The sequence below is a fragment of the Erpetoichthys calabaricus genome, chromosome 2, assembly GCF_900747795.2.
Source record: "Erpetoichthys calabaricus chromosome 2, fErpCal1.3, whole genome shotgun sequence".
Classification (NCBI taxonomy): domain Eukaryota; kingdom Metazoa; phylum Chordata; class Cladistia; order Polypteriformes; family Polypteridae; genus Erpetoichthys; species Erpetoichthys calabaricus.
Window position 1 is genome coordinate 91917950 of NC_041395.2, and position 20276 is coordinate 91938225.

The window sequence follows — 20276 nt, forward strand, 5'->3', positions numbered from 1 at the left end:
ACTGTTTAGCGATGGCGAGGTAATAGGTTCAAATCTCGCGTCTTCTCTGTATTTAGTGGTTTGCGTAGTGAGCTGCTATTATTATTATTATTATCTTATAACAAAAACATACATTTGATGTGAGTATGTAACATCCTGTGTAAATTATGGTACTTGTACAAGATGTTACTTTTCGTAGCACACGGACATTCATATGAACATGTCATTTGAACATTTTATTCAGTTTTATTCTTGGCGTCTTGAATAAAACTGAATTTCAATGATTTTTTTTTAATTCAGTTTTATTCTTGAATAAAACTTAATTTGAGCGATTTTTTTTATTTACAGTTTTATTCTTAGATTCTTGAATAAAAATCATTCAAATGACATGTTGAAATGAATTTCCGTGTGCAGGGAAAAGTAACATACATCATAGACACTGCGGTGTCTGTTTGCTCAACAAGACACCAAGAAGAAACAATTGAACTGCATTTGTGTGTCTGCTTTTTTATCCCTTCAGCGCTAACTTTTGGAAGCACCATAAATTTACACCGGCTGTTACAGACTTAAATCAAATGTATGTTTTTATTATAGAATAGTAATAATAATATCAGCTCACTACTCAAAACGGAAAATGCAAGGATGACCCGGGCTCAAACCCGCAACCTCTTGATTAGGAGGCAGCAGTCCTTACCTTTGCACCAGCTATGCAAAAGGGTCTACTTCGTATCGATTGATAGTTGGGCTTCATTTTTTTTACACATTGCCAATAGCATGTAAATTGAACAATTTCTTTTTCTTCTGTGATTTTTTTGAATAAAATTGTTTTATTATACCTTTTGTGAAAATGTTTATTTGATATTTGGACTTCAGTTTTCACACATTATACACTTCACGTCAACATTTTGTCAATTATTACTGTAACATGAAAAAAGTTTGTTTTAGTTATATATTCAACATTTCTTGCCTTATATTTCCTGTCATCCTACATTTACACAGATCGTTGTAGACACGGAACACACATGAAATGTATGCATTCCAAATAACGATATATTATTTACCCTATACAATTCCAGACACCTTACTCCCAGATAAACAAACTTCAGTTCTGAGTATTTATGTCTGACTTGACTTCAGCTTCCTCGATGGGGGATGAGTGAGCGGGCTGCCTGCTGCTTGTGCTGATTGACACATTTGCAAAACAAAGACTCTGATGACAAGGTGCGTGGGAATTTAAGGTGGCCCGGAATTAAGAATATTTTCGTAGGCTTCAGGGATTCTAGTGTTAATCTCCCATTCTTCGATGAAATGAATAGTCACACTTGGCTCGCTGGTGTGGTTTGACCAAATATCAGTTGTCAACATGAAATGTTTTAGTTTAGCGACCAGGTCGGTAAGGGTACTTCTGACTTGAATGTTGTACATATTCGGTAGTGCTTCTCTTAAAAAGTAATTAAGTCTGGGCAATTCGTATTGCAAGACAAGAGTTTTGATCAGTCTCTTAAAGCCATCCTTTTCGACTATTGAGACAGTAAGCATATCTTTTGCTGTGTAGCTAGGAACTGCCTCAGTGATACAGTGCCACTTTGCACTTTTTCTTTCATAAGGCAAGGTGTTGAAAAATGAAGCTTGCAATGTCATCAGAATTAGTTTAGGCGTTTTGGATGGCGAATGCTTCATAACTGCAGTAGTAGGATAGAGTTTAAAAGATTGGTAGTGCTCCCACTTTTTGACAATACCTCCTTTCTGCATTCCCTGCAGATTATGCGGTTCTGCTGCAAATGTAACCTGTGAAATCTAAACCACCTCCAAAAAATTGATCGATTGTTCTTTTTACATACGTAGTCTTCAGTTCTACCTCTATGTTGCGAGACAGTTGTTTGTGCACAAATGGGGGCGAGGTTGCTAGCAGAGCACAGTAGTGAAGCCTGGAAAGGGCAGTGAGGGATAAGAAAAAAAGGCATTTTTGCAAAATTAAAATAAAACTATTTAAACTTGAAATATACAATACTGTCTCAATTCATATTCCGCTCTATTTAGATCCCTGTATATTTTAAAATCTTGATATATTGCACAGCCCTACTTCATAGTAAAGTGACACTTGAAAACAAAAACAAAATCTGTGTTCTATGTGCATACAGAGTGACATAATCAAAGAAAAAGTGAACTGGACATTCTTCACAGCGCCTGGGATGCACATGTAAAAACCAAACAAATTAGCTCTTGATTGCATAAATATATTAAACATAGTCATTATTTTATTTTTCCCAAAGATATTTCTCTTTTTGGTCCTTGAGGCCTAAAGGTGTGAGGTCACTGCCTATTTCTCTTTTACATAAACTAAGGCACAGTGGGTCTGTATATATTTAACAAATTAAATAACTGAATATACTAAATGTTCCATTATAATAATCTTTTAACTACATTCTCCTCATTCCAGTTTTTATTAACCAGACACCTTTACTATAAGTATCTGAAAAATTCTGTAATAATGAGTTTGAGTTTTTAATAGCAAACTACTAAGCTGCTATAATACTAAAGCAAAAATCATGAAAATGGCAGATATTTTCCATTGTCATTAATGAGAAATGAAGCCAGCATTTGTTTGTTACCATGAATGCTTAATAGTTGTAGCCTAATGCAAAAGTAAGTTTGGGATCTCAGGTTTAGCAGTAAGGAAGAACAGGATCAGGAGCAGAACAGTACTTTTATCATACTGGAGTAGTATTTAAAATGTGTTCTTACTACACCTGTTAATTAAAAAGCTGAGTAGTAGGGAAGAAAAATTTCTGTACTAAACTGCATTGTTAATGGGTATGTTTAAGAAGCTGAAGACTGTCCATTTTACTAATGATAAAGTAAGATAACCATTCAAAATTATGAAAATTCTGATCATGGAGGTGATGTGCAAAAACATTTTGACAAAAAGTTTGCAGTATTGCATTACATTCCTCAAGTAGCATGCAGCCCAAATTATTGTGAGGTAAAGCAACCAATTATTCTTTTGCAATCAAATTTCAGTTTTACCTTTCAATAAGACTGTCTTAAAATAAATTTTAAATTATATTTGAACAGTATCATTCAATCTGACCTCCCTAGTAGATGGGTAAAATATTGACCTAAACTCAGGAAAAAAAGGGTTATGAGGACCTTTTTCAGCATTAGATGATATTAGAAGTGATGTCTCACAGAATCAATGGGGAACTGGGACTGATAATATATAAACGATCTTGATAACAATATAGTAACAAGCTGATTAAGTATGCAGATGATACTAAACTAGTTGGAATGGCACATTATCTGGACTCAGTTAATTCATAACAAAATTAACTATATAAAGTACCGGCTTGTAAAGTATTATATGTAGGAAGGAAAAATGTTATATTTAAATACACAAAGAGAGGTCTGTAACTTGAAAGTACACCTTATACACCTACTGACGTCATCCCAACTGACTGGAAAATGGGGCATCCCTATCTGGAAAGGAAAGGGAGATAGCCTGGATTGTGGCCGGGTAAGGTCCGTGCTAGGGTCGTCCTCAATAGGATCCGTGATCACTTGCTCACTTACCAGCGACCGGAGCAGTCTGGTTTTACACCTTAAAAGTCTACCATCGACCATATCCTGGCACTGAGGGTTTTCATGGAGCACAAACATGAATATTGGCAGAGTTTCTTTGCAGCCTTTGTTGATTTTCATAATGCGTTTCGACTGGAGAAAATGGAGAAACTTCGGAGAATCTTTGAGGCACATTACCTACGTTGTGAGGGAGCATCAGTTACAGCACTACAGCCATGTGGCGTGATTCCCTGAGGGTGATCCAGCTTGCAGGATCCTCATTGTTGATGACCCAAGTGGCTGGACCAGGCCAAGGGGTCACCCATGTAACACCTGACCTGAGTATTGTTATACCAGTTTACCTTTAAAAATGCTTACATAAATAATTTTAGTAACTCTGCATTACTTGTATTTAACAAAAGAGGACAATTCTGTTTTGTGATTTTCATTTTGCAAACTTGGAATATTAAATATGGAAAGGAACTTGGTGCTTCTTTTTATTCAACTTATATTGGGATATTAACCCTAATCAAAACTGTATTCCTTTTCCATCAGCTTGTTGTATGTGGAAATTAGATATTCAGTTGTGTGGTTAGGTGAAATCTAACATTGCAAGGTTGTGTCTGCTATGTCGTAACTGGTTTTGTTTTCAATAACTGAAGAAGTTAATTTACTGTTTTTATTGTGTAAATCTGTGACAATTTATCTCTCGCCAGCCATTAGCAACATGAGCACTTCATTTTCTTGCATACTCACAGACCGTAAAAGACCCCAAAGCTTTACCAAATGAACAAGTGGGTTGTTTTAATTAGACAATACGTATTGAAGATAAAGCTAAAAGACATTATAAGAAGACACTTTTAGAGTTTGTACAGGGAGTATTTGATGTCCCTAAAATCTTCCATTTAAATATGTTTTAAATGTGAAATCCAGAATACTTTTATAAGAGTTGCTTTTTCAGTCAGCATTTGTTTTAGTCCTGCCTTGTCCTTCCCTTTGCTTTTGAAATTGAATCCTGTTTGATGAAGGAAATAGCTTCAAACGATTTTCCTACTCCGAGGATGTTCCAACTAATTCAGTAGCTTTGTGTTGCTTTTAATGTTAAAGAGTAACAAAAGGACTTTGTAGGTGTTGCCAGTTTGCCACAAGTAAGCACAATAGCAGGACAGACTTCAAAAAGGTAAAATTAGTAAATTGTTCTCATATTACAGCTTTCAACATCCACTGCAACAGTAAAGTTAAAACATAGTTTTGTTTATACTTGTTCTTATAGGTGTAATGGTAGTTTGGACGAAGCACTCAAATGAAATTGCTACTAACTTTACATCCCAACATGGGGTTTGAAGGCACTTTGTATAAATTGTATCTTTAATTCAGTTGCAGATGAATAGCTCATCAGTCTATATTTTTGGATGCAAGAACATTTAATGATGACTTCTCAGAATTTTTTTTTGCTTTTTTAATTCTCATCTTCCCATTATCATAATGAAAATTGCAAATCATTTTAAATGCTATGGTCTTATTCCCCCCTCCAATTAGAAATTGGACTAAAGTCAAGTCACTGATTTCCAGGTTTCTATGGAATGGCAAAAGACTTGATCATACAGTGGGGCAAAAAAGTATTTAGTCAGCCACCAATTGTGCAGGTTCTCCCACTTAAAAAGATGAGAGAGGCCTGTAATTTTCATCATAGGTATAGCTCAACTATGAGAGACAAAAGGAGAAAAAAAAAATCCAGAAAATCACATTGTCTGATTTTTGAAGAATTTATTTGCAAATTATGGTGGAAAAAAAGTATTTGGTCAATAACAAAAGTTCATCTCAGTACTTTGTTAAATTACCCTTTGTTGGCAATGACAGAGGTCAAACGTTTTCTGTAAGTCTTCACAAGGTTTTCACACACTGTTGCTGGTATTTTGGCCCATTCCTCCATGCAGATCTCCTCTAGAGCAGTGATGTTTTGGTGCTGTCGCTGGGCAACACGGACTTTCAACTCCCTCCAAAGATTTTCTATGGGGTTGAGATCTGGAGACTGGCTAGGCCACTCTAGGACCTTGAAATGCTTCTTACGAAGCCACTCCTTTGTTACCTGGGCGGTGTGTTTGGGATCATTGTCATGCTGAAAGACCCAGCCACGTTTCATCTTCAATGCCCTTGCTGATGGAAGGAGGTTTTCACTCAAAATCTGAATATACATGGCCCCATTCATTCTTTCCTTTACACGGATCAGTCGTCCTGGTCCCTTTGCAGAAAAACAGCCCCAAAGCATGATGTTTCCACCCCCATGCTTTACAGTAGGTATGGTGTTCTTTGGATGCAACTCAGCATTCTTTCTCCTCCAAACACGACGAGTAGAGTTTTTTCATCTGACCATATGACATTCTCCCAATCCTCTTCTGGATCATCCAAATGCTCTTTAGCAAACATCAGACGGACCTGCACATGTACTGGCTTAAGCAGGGGGACACGTCTGGCACTGCAGGATTTGAGTCCCTGGCGGCGTAGTGTGTTACTGATGGTAGCCTTTGTTACTTTTGTCCCAGCTCTCTGCAGGTCATTCACTAGGTCCCCCCGTGTGGTTCTGGGATTTTTGCTCACCGCTCTTGTGATCATTTTGACCCCACGGGGTGAGATCTTGCGTGGATTCCCAGATCGAGGGAGATTATCAGTGATCTTGTATATCTTCCATTTTCTAATAATTGCTCCCACAGTTGATTTCTTCACACCAAGCTGCTTACCTATTGCAGATTCAGTCTTCCCAGCCTGGTGCAGGTCTACAATTTTGTTTCTGGTGTCCTTTGACAGCTCTTTGGTCTTGGCCATAGTGGAGTTTGGAGTGTGACTGTTTGAGGTTGTGGACAGGTGTCTTTTATATTGATGACGAGTTCAAACAGGTGCCATTAATACAGGTAACGAGTGGAGGACAGAGGAGCCTCTTACAGAAGAAGTTACAGGTCTGTGAGAGCATTTGCAAATAAATTCTTTAAAAATCAGACAATGTGATTTTCTGGATTTTTTTTTCTCATTTCGTCTCTCATAGTTGAGGTATACCTATGATGAAAATTACAGGCCTCTCTCATCTTTTTAAGTGGGAGAACTTGCACAATTGGTGGCTGACTAAATACTTTTTTGCCCCACTGTAAATGCTCTGCGCTACGTTTTGACAGATTGAGTACTATGGTGTCACTTACTGACTTAGAATTCAACCGTCATGTTAGGTCATGGTTATGTCCTTCTTCCCAATCACTCTTGTGACTTCTTATGTAATCCAGTTTTGCTTTTCCACTTTTCTTTTTTGTGTGTTTTCTTTGCATTCCCAAAAAAAAAAAAAATAATAAAAATAAAATCTACCATATACCGACGATGTCCTTGAAAAGCTTCTTGTAACTGTTGGATATTGACATACAGCATACACATTCCCATCTTCCACAACACTACTCTTTCCATAGGTGGCTGGCTCTGTGTATGTCAATCTAGACGTGGGGTGTTAGTGTATTTTATTTTTACTAGCAAAGCTTTCTTCCTCTGCATGCAACTCCTATAAGGGTTCAGGACCTGTGGGGTTCCCCAAACTGCTCCTGTATCTCATCACCTGCTATATTCTTTTTCTTGAACGTTTTCAGCCAAGGGAAAAAAAAAAACATCTCCATTCTACACATTACTTTGTTAACAGTCTTTTATACCTCTACCCCTCAGTGCACTTTGTTTCAATAACCAACCCAATCTTTCCCTACTTCCTATGAGTCTGTATTCTCTAATGATAGATACTATTCCAGGAGACTCAAATTAAAAATTATTATAGACCATACCGTAATCCTGTTAAGCAAAATCTAATAAGCCTTGGCACTTACTCTGAGGGCAGTTCACCTAAGTAGAAAATTATATGATAAATGTATTATTTTAATTAATTTTCATAACTATATCCATCCTCCAGTACTACAAGTAAAAAATGTAAAAGTATGAAGCATATACCCGCAGCTGGTACACTCCCCTGGGAACTTGGTCATTGATAACCATGAAACCAAGATGAACTAGGGCGAATAAGAACAGGGAACAGCAACTTTTTTAATCAACAGAGTATTCCAAAATCAAAAAAAAAAAACTAGTGTTCTGTGGGAGATACAGTCAATAAATAAATCCAAATAAATATGTTAAAAAGTCAAGAATAAAACCATATACAGTGGAACCTTGGTTCACGACCATAATTCGTTCCAAAACTCTGGTCGTAAAACGATTTGGTCGTGAAACGAAGCAATTTCCCCCAAAGGATTGTATGTAAATACAATTAATCCGTTCCAGACCATACGAACTGTATGTAAATATTTTTTTTTTTAAGTTTTTAAGCACAAATGTAATTAATTAAACCATAGAATGCACAGCGTAATAGTAAACTAAATGTAGAAACATTCAACAACACTGAGAAAACCTTGAACAACAGAAAAAACTAACATTTCAAGAGTTCGCGCTATACTGTAGCCTTATGACCCGATCGCTGTAAACACTCTTTTTAAATGAGTTTTAAGCACAGGGGAAAAAAAGTAACGTTTGAACAAATCCGAACTTTATTTAAAAACCAACCATAAACCACCAAGAAAGTAACATTGCAGGAGTTCACACTAATAGCCTTACAACCCAGTCGCTGTGTAAACTTTTTTTTAATGAGTTTTAAGCACAGGGAAAAAAATGAACATTTGAAAAATCAGAAATTTAATAAACAACCAAGAAAAGTAACATTGCAACAATTCAAAGTCAAAGTGAACTTTATTGTCATCTCAACCATATACAAGTATACAGATAGACGAAATTGCGAAGCTCAGGGTCCACAGTGTAACAACATGACGTGCAAATAATAATTTAAAAATAGAATTAAAATTTAAATTAAAAAGACATGACATTGCGCAAAGACAAGACAAAGAAGTAGCAGCAATATTGATGTGTAAGATATGTAATATAATAAATAAATAATAAATATAGATAATACAGAAATTATCAGTGTATGATAATAGTTGTCTAAGACATGTGTAAACGATGACAGGTCAGAATGTTTCACAGCAGAAGGATAACAAGAGTGTCAAAATACTTAAAGGTCAGTAGGAGATTTTCAGTTCTTCTCTACATGCACACTTGTCTTTGCAGGACAGTGGCTCACATGTATAAAAGTTCTGTTTTTAGAGGTGGTTGAGACCATGTGGAAGGTCCCAGGGGGCAGCCTGGTGTTAAGGAGTCTAACAGCTTGGGGGTAAAAACTCTCCTGCAGCCTGGCAGATCTGGCTTTGATGCTGCAGTATCTTCTCCTGGATGGCAGAAGTGTGAAAAGTCCATGTGAGGGGTGTAAGGGGTCCTGCACAATGCTTGCAGGCCTTGCGGACACTGCGTTTATAAAATATGTCCTGTAGTGAAGGGAAAGGCACCCCAATAATGTTCTCTTCTGTCTTCACTATCCTTTGTAGGCGCTTGCGGTCAGATATGTTGCAGTTGCCATACCAGACAGTGATGCAACTGGTCAGAACACTCTCAATGGTGCCTCTGTAGAAATGGTGAGGATGGAAGGGGAAGACCTGCTCGCTTCAGTCGCCTCAGGAAGTGTAGTCTCTGCTGGGCTTTCTTGTTTAGTGATGAGGTGTTATGTGTCCACGTAAGTTCCTCAGTTATGTGCACACCGAGGAACTTGGTACTCCTAACAGTCTCCACATCTAAACCGTTGATGCTGAGTGGGATGTGGGCAGGACGTGAATTCACGCTACGAACCGAAAAATGAACATTTGAAAAATCCGTAATACAAAAACTAACCATAAACCACCAGGAAAACTAACCTTGCATGAGTCGAGTTCTGGCATGAAGTGAAGAGGAACTGGGTGGAGAACAATCCGATCTTGTTGCAGTTGAAGACTTGTTGCAGGATGTAGCCTTCGTCCTCCACTAATTTTGTGAAATTTTTCACAAATTCTTTCGCAGCTTCAGTGTCGGAACTAGCAGCCTCTCCATGCCTTACCACACTATGAATGCCACTTCTCTTGCAAAACTTTTCAAACCATCCTCTTCTGGCTTTAAATTCCTCACTTTCACCACTTGTAGAAGGATAGTTTTGCAGCAAATCGCCATGAATCTTCCTGGCTTTCTCGCATAACATCGCCTCACTTACGCTGTCCCCTGCAAGTTGCTTCTCGTTCAGCCACACTAGCAACAGTTTTTCCACCTCTTCCAGCACTTGAGGCCTCTGCCTGGTTAACGCTGTAACTCCTTTTGCAACATCAGCTGCTTTAATAGATTCTTTCTGCTTTAGAATAGTCAAAGATTTTGACTTCTTGTACTTGTCGGCAAGATCAGTAACACAAACGCCACGCTCATACCGTTCAATAATTTCTTTCTTTACTTCGATTTCAATTTTCTGCAAAACTTTCTTCTCACCACTCTTCACTTGCTTAGAAGCCATGATTAACTGCAAAAGCACACGAAATACTGTAGAGCACAAAGAGTTCACAGGTAAAGCACGCACGTCTGACTGAGAACAATGAACAGGGAGAGGCTGAACACATGCTTAAATACAGTAATCGGTGCGTACAAACTGGAAGGGAAATGAAATAGAGCACAAAGAGTTCACAGCAAAAGCACGCACACATGTGCAAGTACGCACGTCTGACCGAGAACAATGCAACACGTGCGGAAATCATCTGCGCACACAAACCGAAAGGGAAACTGGCTTGTTCATATACCGAGTGTGTGGTCGTGAACCGAGGCAAAAGTTTGGTGAACTTTTTGGTCGTAAACCGATTTGTACGTGTACCGAGACATTCGTGAACCGAGGTTCCACTGTAGTCATCAGGTTGCATTTTCTTTCCTTTCCTGCCAGCCCAGTTCATCTTTCTCCCTCCATCACCCCAGCTCACCCGTTGGGTCTTGCCTCTGGGCTGAGACTCTCAGTCTTCCAATGCACCCTTGTTGTTGTCTACAGGATCCCTTGGAGTCCTTTCAGTCACCCTCATTCCCCCAGACTGTTCAGCACGGGACAATCCAACCCTGGAGTGCCATTCTTCTCACTTCCTTGTGGGGCAATTGACCGGCTACCTCTTCACCACAGTACTTGCTCACACTCCTGCCTGAGCCACACTGTTTTTATTTAAAACTAACCAATGCCTCTGAGATCTTACTTTACCATACAGAGTGATTCATAAGAAGAATACATTAGTCACTCTACATCCTCCAGGTATGACGGGACAGGAAGTGTAATAACAACATATACTCTAAATAATAATAATAATAAATAATAATATCATACTCTAAATGTCAACTTAGAAGAATTAAACGTGATGATAATCAAAGTGGGTTAACTTACTATAGAAGTAGTCTAGTGATTACTGATTGGATAGTTATTTAGTCTCGATTTTGTTTGTGATGATACTGTTTCAAGGATTTTATTGAATTTATGAAGCACTTGGTTAATACATCAGCCAAAACTGGCAAGTTCTCATCAGTACAGTATTGCCACATCCTTCAACGATGTTATAGTTTGTTAGTGAAAGGACACCAAATCTAAAAGCAGTAGTTGTGGAGAAAATCACATCTCTCATAGAGAACTGTATGTGTTCTCTGACAACTATTATTTGGACAAGTCATTTCTGGCACTAAATTTTCAGGCCCTCAGTAACTAAATTTTAAATTAGTCAATTTTAATAACCAATCAGGCTGATTTGGAAGATGTATTTTTAAATGTGAGTAAAAAAAAAAAAAAGTTTGTGACAGAGCAACAGGCAGCTATTTGCCCACATGAGAGGGTTCTTCTACAATTATGATCAAATTTGCAGACCACACAGCTCTTTTGGCCTTTACTCTTAAGCTGATCGAAAGAGACTACTGCCAATCAAGAGTTCAGTGGTATAAAAGATTTCGCCAACTTAATCCCTTCCCCTCCTTAATTGATAAAATATTTGACAGAATAATTCTTTACAAAGTAATTTTTTAATATTTAGGTATTACCCAGTGTTGATTGAAAATGGGCATATCTGATACTTTCTGAAATGTGTTTACCTCAGTGGTGTCTCTATAACACATTTTGTTTGCTTCTGCTGTAGGACCAAGATGATTTCTGTTTTACTGGAGGGTGGCAGATTTGTACCTGCAGGGCTGAACCTAATGATTATTTTGGTAGTTGACTAATCGTTCAGGTTTTTTTTTGATTAGTCGATTAGTCACGATTATTTCATGCCTGACTGTTTTGATGCCTGCTACCTGTGGTTGCACATCCTGTTCTGGGCTCCAGTACATGTCTTACCTCATCTGCTCATGTCTGTCTACCTGTGAATGTCACTCTGATGTCTCTGCATTAACACGATTAAAATTTATAATGATCAAATTAAAATAACAACCAGTGAAACATATGAATTTGAAAATAATCAGATGTTTTTTTATATTAGTGTGACCATCACAATAAAAAAGAAATACGTCAAACAATACAAACTAAGGTGCACATAGTCTTTAAACAAAAAAATTGCATTTAACTTAACCAAAAATGGCCACTGGTGTGTCTTAAAGTCCAAAAGTTTAAATAAAGCTTCAATTCAAATAAAATAAACAATAATGTACAGTTTATTAAAGATTCAGTTCATATATTCCTGATTGCAGTGCAAGAACGTGAGCATATTGACATGCTCTGGTGTGAGGCTAGCTCTCTTCTTTGAGACAATGTTCCCAGCTGCTGAGAAGAGATGCTCAGAGGGAGTAGAGGTAGCAGGAATACACAAGAATGATTTTGTCAATGAGGCAAGAGTGGGATACTTTGCCTCATTTGCCTTCCACCAAGACAAAGGATTTTCTGTCTTCGAGATGGGCTGCTCTCCAAAGAACATCAATACTTGGCATGGGATAACAGACAAAAATTAGCCAGTTGACTACATCTTGACATGTTTAATATGCACTATTCTTATTTCAATAAATAAATCTTACTTCATTAGTGATCAGTTGTTCGTGAGTGTCTTCTTCAGTGTTCTCATTGTCGCTGTCTGTTGAGTCACATCCAAACAGTGAATCAGGAGCTAGTAGAGATCTATTTGAAGTTCTCTCAGCTGAAGTTGAAACACTCTCATCATCTGGTCCCGTTGCTTCTTTGTGCCCCGTGGCAAGCTGGTTGTTTTGAGTAATACTCCCATTTATGGACTGGAGCGCCAGAGCCTGTATTTTGTTCTGAACACTGAACATCTCTTCTGGTTTCAGGAATTTCAGCTTTCGAAAACGTGGGTCTAGTGCAGTTGCAATGATCAGTTTGTTTGGATCATCATTTTTTAAGTTGACCTCTCTTGACCAACGTGCAGTGATCTCCTCTAAAGCAGCTGCCTGGAAGGCCTACACAGCAGCTGTATCATAAGCAGTGTGGGTGGATTTCAGAACCCCTTTGACCAGTGGAGACAGAGCAGAGACAGTCACATAGCTTTCCCCTCTCAAGTAGACTGTAGCACATTCAAAGTCCTTGAGAGCTTTAGCCAGCTCCTCTAAATCAGCTTTGAGGTCTAGGTGTTGTTTTCCTCTTTGTGTTACTGTTGGGTCAGACAGAGTTGCAGTCAGTGGCCATCTTTGTTCCAGGAGACGAGTTATCATATAATAAGTGCTATTCCACCTGGTAGAGACATCTTGGACAAGTTTGTGCTCCTGGGTCCCCATCTGTTTCTGCTTGTTTTTCAGCTTGCTTGAAGCCAGTTCACTTCGTTTAAAGTGCTCTACAAGACACCTTGCTGCTCCAAGTGCTTTACTGATCTGAGGGTGTTTCAGTGCATTATTGATCACCAACTGCAAAGCATGGCCTGCACAGCGGATGGACATCCACCCATGTTTTTCTTGCAAGATGTTAGTAGCCAGCACAACATTGGAGCCATTGTCATGAACAACTGCCACAATTTTGCTTGTAGGGATCTCAAACCTTTTCACAGCCTGCTCAATCCAATGCGCGATGTTTGTCCCAGTGTGTCATTCTTCTAATGGCATGGTTGTGAGGCTGAAGCTAATGAGCTTCCAATCATCACTTATAAAGTGGCACGTGATACCAAGATAAGCCTCTGTGGCAACACTGGTCTAGGCATCAGCTGTCAGGGCAATCTTGTTCTTGGCTAATTTAAGAACAGTTTTCATCTGAGTAATAGCAGATTCATACTTTCCCACAATGAGCTTTGTAAAATGAGTTCTGGAGGGTAAGGTGTAGCCTGGATGAAATGTTGATTATCTACTTGAAGCCCTGATCTTTAACCATACAGTAAATATAGGTCGCATGTCATTAACAATCATGTTCAGGATGCTTTCTGTAAACACTTCGGCCATTTGAGCAGTGCAAGAGCCTTTCTTCAGGATAAACTCGTCTACACAGCTTTGCTTAGTACCCCTGAAACATAAAGAGCAACAGAGAAAGATGTTTTAATCATCACACTCTGAAGGAAAAGTGTTGTAATTTATCACATCATGTACTATATTATGCCAAAATAAACAAATAACGGACAAAAATATGTAACAAGCTAATTACTGATATGCTCCAAAACACAAGTTACCTAATGTTAGTTACAGATGGTTTACTATTCATATGAACTCAAATATTACACGAAAAAAGAAGAAAAAAAAAAACTAGGACGGCTCAGCTACTCCTATTCACTCGTTTACTATAGCTCCAAACACTTTAGCGAACATAACTGAAATTATATTCACTTAACTATCATTGTCGAAACCTTGATATACACATTATATAGTACAAACATCAACGTTAACACGTGACAGTAACTTTAGTCACTAAAACTTACCTCTCAAGAGACGGCGGCATCACAGCTCCAGGATGCTTACGTTTCAGATGCTCATGCATCGCGGTGGTGCTGCCGTGTAAAGAAAGTTCCGCTTCGCATTCAACTTTTTTTTCCTTTTTCAAGTGAAGTGCTCCCACACTTTAGAAAGTTTCTGTCTCAATTTTTTTCCATCTCCTTCCCCCTCCTCTATCCAACTTGCCATTGCAACCACGTTTATTTTCCTCTACATTCTTCTTCTCCTCAGACGTTCTTCTTCGTTGGTAGGACTGTGTGTAGTTTTAACAAACTATAACAAAAGATACTTCCCCCAGACGTTATTATAGTGCATTGCAGTTACAAAAACCAATGTGGTTCTTTGTGGTGACTGGAGCCTCTATTGAAGGTTCTGATTATGACGCATAGACAATAAAAAATCCGTGTCGACAATTTTTTGTAGTCGACGTCGTCAATTATGTCGACTAATCGTTGCAGCCCTAGGGCCTGCATGATTGCAGAGTGCTGTCTGCTACTCAATCTGACCTCCTGCACCTGGTCATTGTCCATGCACATTCTTCCTGCCATCTGCATTATGTCTTCCACACACATTCTCAAAGATGTATTGGTCAGAATAAATCAGGATTCCAAATTGACCATGTGCAGTAATGAATTTGGGTGTGTGAGTGAACCTGTAATGTACCAGATGATTCCAACTTTGTGTTTAGTGCTACTGGGATGCACTCTAATTCCTTTAACCATGCATTGACTTAAGCAGGTGGACCCTGCCTGGCTTGTACCTAGTTTTCAGTCTTCAGTGTGCCTTTTTTGTGCTTGTTGCATGATCAGAGATAATTGTGACTCCACTCATTATTGATTTTTAAAAAAAAATATATTTTCCCCTTGAAATCAGCTGATTTATTATGAGCATGCAGGTGCAAATAACAGTGACAGCCATTCTTTATATTTTTATTTGCAGCTTGTATGCCTTTTTAAATAGTTGGCACCTACAGTATAGCATTAAAACGAATAAAGAAAGCAAACAGTAAAAAAGAGTGAAATAATTGCTGGAGTCTTGCCAAACTGGTTATGGTTTAGTGTTGTGCTTTCTTAAGTTTGCAGGAAAAAAAAAACCAGCTAGCTGCAAAACTAAATAACAAGATTACGTAAAAAAAACTAAGAGTAGTCTTCCATTTAGAAATGACTTAGGTCAAAACTCAGCCTTAACAGAAGTCTGTCAGTAATGCAGTAATTGAGGATGCTATTAGGTGAACATGTAGGATTGATTTTTCAAAAAGTTTGTATTTAGATTTTTTTCTTCTTCAGTTAATGCTTTAAACTTTCTTAATTAAAGTAAGTGAAATCCTGAAATTTTTTCTTCTTTTTCCCAATTGAAGGTTAATTATTTTGTATAAAGCAGTTAATGCTTTAAGCTTTTTTTAATTAAAGTAAGTAACATCCTGTGTATATTGCTAATTCATTTGTTTTTTCCTCTTTCCTGTGTGTTAGTTACAAGCACAGAAACTCCGTCTTACCCACGGCCAAGGACATTATTATGGAGGATCACTTCCAAACGTCAATCAAATCGGGAGCAGTTTGAGTGAATTTCAGGTTGGTCCTAGAGTGAGTAAGAGTTTTTGTCACACACAGTACTTAAGAAATTATGTGCTTAAGCTCTAAGTTGTATAAATTTTGACAAGTACTGCTATGGCATACTAGTGTTTCAAAAGTTACTGTACATTCAAGACACTGAATTTTTAAAAATGTATATATGATACGGTACAGTAGCACAGCTGTATTTTAACTTTTTGTTGTGTGTTTTTTGCTTTGTGCCCTCCCCCACCATAACTTATCTTCTATGGGGAGGAACAAAAGTTTTAAATTCATCAAAAATTTCAGTCTCCAGTTTTCGAAGGATATCAATTTTTCTAGGGTCACTTGATACCGAAAACATCAATATCTTGGTGGGTGTGTGTCTGTGTGTGTGTGTGTGTCTCTCAGTTTCTTGAGGACAGACTAGAGCTAAAATGGCTGGACGGAAAAATACCAGACTCAAAACTTAATCCTGTTATGAGATAACAATGTGCTAATCACTTTTTGAGCCAAATCTTGCAAGAGATCTAGAGGAACCCCCAATTACCGTAATTCTGCAATTAATTATGAGTTCTTCTTGTCAATTGCTATCGTAATGACCTATTTTATGATCAGAAAGACCAGCATCACAGTGGTAAATAATTACTGAAATGTTATAGAATAGTTCAGGTAACTTGGTTCCTAGGTTACAAAACCTACTGACTTTATAAAAACATCCCAGTTTTTATGTAGCAGTTTTGTAATATCTTGTCTCATTTAGCCTAATACAGTCATGTGAAAAGTAACTACACCCCATGAAATGTTTTTTTTTTTTTTTCCTGTATACTGTATATGAGCATATTAAGATTTAATCTTCATTTAAACAGTATCTTTAGATAGACAGTGATGCAATTCAGGAAAAAAGCAATTAAATTTTGACTTTGCAATAAAGTATTTAATGAAAAATGAACAGATATGCCATTTCCATTTGGAGAGCAAAAAGTAAGTACACATTTGGCTCAAATTGTTGGTATTGCTCCCTTTGACAGAAACAACCTGAAGATGGCATTTCCTATAATGGTTGTAATCATTTGCATCTAATCTGGTATATCTGATTCTACGTTTAGATATCTGAGGTAATGACAAAATGTAGGAGTGTACCTACTTTTTCCCCATGAGAAATCTGAATTTATGCTTATTAAAATTATATATGGACTACAAAATGTAAATGTGATGTAAAGTTTGTTATATCACTTTTAACTAAAGATACTGTTTAAATGGAGATCATATGTTGATTTGTCACATATTGTAAAAAAGAAAAAATATGTAATGGATGTACTTACATTTTTACATTACCATATTCAGTTTAACATGTTAACGTTGTGAAAGAATGTAAAAATTTAAAATACAACCTAGGTAAGGGTTTGAGTAATGTTGCCTTGCACAGTGTTTGTTTAAAAATGTTGTCTGTTTATTATATACTGTGTGTTAGATATTGAATGTATAAATACATCATTTGGAGTAGATTTATAACATGATTTTGACAGTGAAAATGATAACATTACAAAATGACCTTTGTCATACATAGAATTTTTCAGTCATCAGAATAGTTTATTATTCATTAGAATCATATTCTTTGCTTTGTGGTCCAAAGAGCTTGTGGTATTAAGTGCTGTGGTTAGCCACAACAGTATCACTAGCAGTAAAGATCCACTTTTAGACACAGCAAGCAAAATGCCATGCATATCAATGTCAGGTTTCACCAAACAATTAAAATCCTACAATCAATAAATACCATTTATTAAAAATAAGTATCTGATTCTGGCATCAGCAACGCAAGACCCTATGAACTAAATAAGAAGTTTGAGAAATTGTATAGATTTTTCCTTCACTTAGGTAGAGGCAGAATTCCCAGTTTTTAATAGCATATATTCAGACTATAAAAGAATTACAATTTCACATGGTCTTTTTCACAAAAGTACATTTTCTTTAATAGATGACACGTCTTCGTGCATGTTCCCATTTTAAATGTTCATGTTTTAATTGTCCATGACTCGGGTGGAATCATAGTGTAATCGTTTATCTTCCATCCATCCATCCATTTTCCAACCTGCTGAATCCGAACACAGGGTCACGGGGGTCTGCTGGAGCCAATCCCAGCCAACACAGGGCACAAGGCAGGAACCAATCCCGGGCAGGGTGCCAACCCACCGCAGGACACACACAAACACACCCACACACCAAGCATACACTAGAGCCAATTTAGAATCGCCAATCCACCTAACCAGCATGTCTTTGGACTGTGGGAGGAAACCGGAGTGCCCGGAGGAAACCCACACAGACACGGGGAGAACATGCAAACTCCACGCAGGGAGGGCCCGGGAAGCGAACCCGGGTCCCCAGGTCTCCCAACTGCGAGGCAGCAGCACTACCCACTGCGCCACCGTGCCGCCCATGGTTTATCTTGATTGTCTAAATTATTTGCAACATGCTAGTTTGATCCTAGATGTAAAGAAGTTCAGTGAAAAAAATCACTTAAAAAAGTGGATATTGAACATCAGACAAATATATTTAACAGCATCATTTTTGCAGTCCCCAGAGGTTAAAATGTGTATTTATACACTATATATTAAAATTATATACTTAAAATATTAAACATTCTAATTTCAGTAATAGGCAAATAGTCCTACTAGAAAGATAAAAGGCAATTTACTTGCATATGCAACAAGCTAATTGAAAGCTTTGGACCTTGTAACCAATGGGAGCTCCCACACAGAGAAAATAGAATATGTATATCACCTAGGGACCTAGACTGGCTAGAAACAGCCCTGCTCACAACTTTCTTAGAATGAAGTGTAGATGATGCATTGATGTTTGTGTCATGAATTGTAACTTTGACAGCTCCAAAAAACACAAGAATTTGATTATTGTGGATGTTGTTGAGATAATTGAAATTCATTTCATTGACTGCTTTAATGGCTTGAAATAAAAATGAATTACAAACAGTAGATTTTGGTGATATGGCCAAGAATATTATCACAATAATTTTTGCTGTATTGATCAATCTTAATTTATCATAATATAGAACTTTATATTACTGTAAGACTCTCTTAATACTACAGACTGAATAAACAAAATGTTTATCTTAAATTAAAATTATTTATTATCAACAAATAAGACACACAAACAATGTACATACAAAATTTCCTTAACAAAAAATGAAAAGTTTTCAATTAAATAATTACACTAATTACACTTGCTCACAGCAGCTCAAATTAACAACGTATGCTACAATGCAAGTGTAGCGGTGATAATACATTTAAGTGGAAAAATTATAGTAATATACACTTATTATATATTTATATATTACTAATATAATAATAACAATTTATTAAACATCAAAAGAAATGTAGCTAATTGCGTCTCAGTTGTTATAAACGGCTTTATGGATGGATAAACATAAAATGATTTTATGTATTCAAAGTACTGCAGATGATCCCATTTTTTCAGTGACACAGTGCTGACAGTGCTTGGAAATCTGGCATCCTGTATTTTGCTGTGAAGTTTAAGATTGCATTCATAACATCCTGATGACTTTTTGATTCTTGGTTATATGGGGTCATGACTACAAACGTTGACACAAGGAACTGCTGTCTAGATACAGCACCACTGCTTGAATGCTTGCTTGCCACATCAGTTTATTGTTTTTTTCTGACAGTCTTCATACAGTATTTGATCGGATGGTATCTTTTGGATGGTACCATTTTTTTGTAGGTGCTTGAGCACGGCATATCTTACATATTGGGTGTTTGATCTGATTTTTGATAACTGAACCACTACAGATTTTTGATGATGTGTGCCCTGTCTTTAGTATTATCTCTTCATCAGTAGCTGACACATTTTCCTCCTCGGCTTCACTTGCCAGGTAATTGTCTTTGCGTGACATCTATCCTCACACTATTCCGGACCACATTAGTAAACAATTACAGGAAAGGCTAATTCATGGGGACATATGGAAGTGCAGCAGTTTTGGCTACTGTTCTGGGGCCTCATGTATAAACGGTGCGTACGCACAAAAATGTTGCGTACACCTGTTTCTACGTTCACATCGCGATGTGTAAAAACTAAACTTGGTGTAAAGCCACTGTAGCAGTAGGGGGCGCTAGCGCTCCCTTGAACCCTCATGTACCACTCCAAACACTGGGTATAATTCCAATTATTATTTATTTTATAATAATAATGTGCACAAAGCACCCTCCACTCCACACTACTCATACAATCAATAATCAATACAATAATCACCAATCCTCCTCTCCCAGACGCGTTGCCACCCTTCCACCCAGGTCAGCTCACTCGTCTGGGGTTTCCCAGAGTCCTTTATAGTCCCTGACCCGGAAGTGGTTCCATCCCAACAATCCATAA

General features: G+C 37.5%; 1 protein-coding gene across 5 annotated transcripts in view; it reads left to right on the forward strand.

Moving 5' to 3' along the window:
* Nucleotides 1-20276, forward strand: part of LOC114646118 (CREB-regulated transcription coactivator 2-like) — a 365689-nt gene that overhangs the window by 171758 nt on the left and 173655 nt on the right. For 3 of the 5 annotated variants that reach the window (XM_051922804.1, XM_028794111.2, XM_028794113.2), the window contains exon 2: nt 15792-15905. In XM_051922804.1, coding sequence (XP_051778764.1) covers nt 15792-15905 — 114 coding nt within the window. The remainder of the gene's footprint in view (nt 1-15791; nt 15906-20276) is intronic. The other 2 variants (XM_051922805.1, XM_028794112.2) reach the window with 1 other exon arrangement.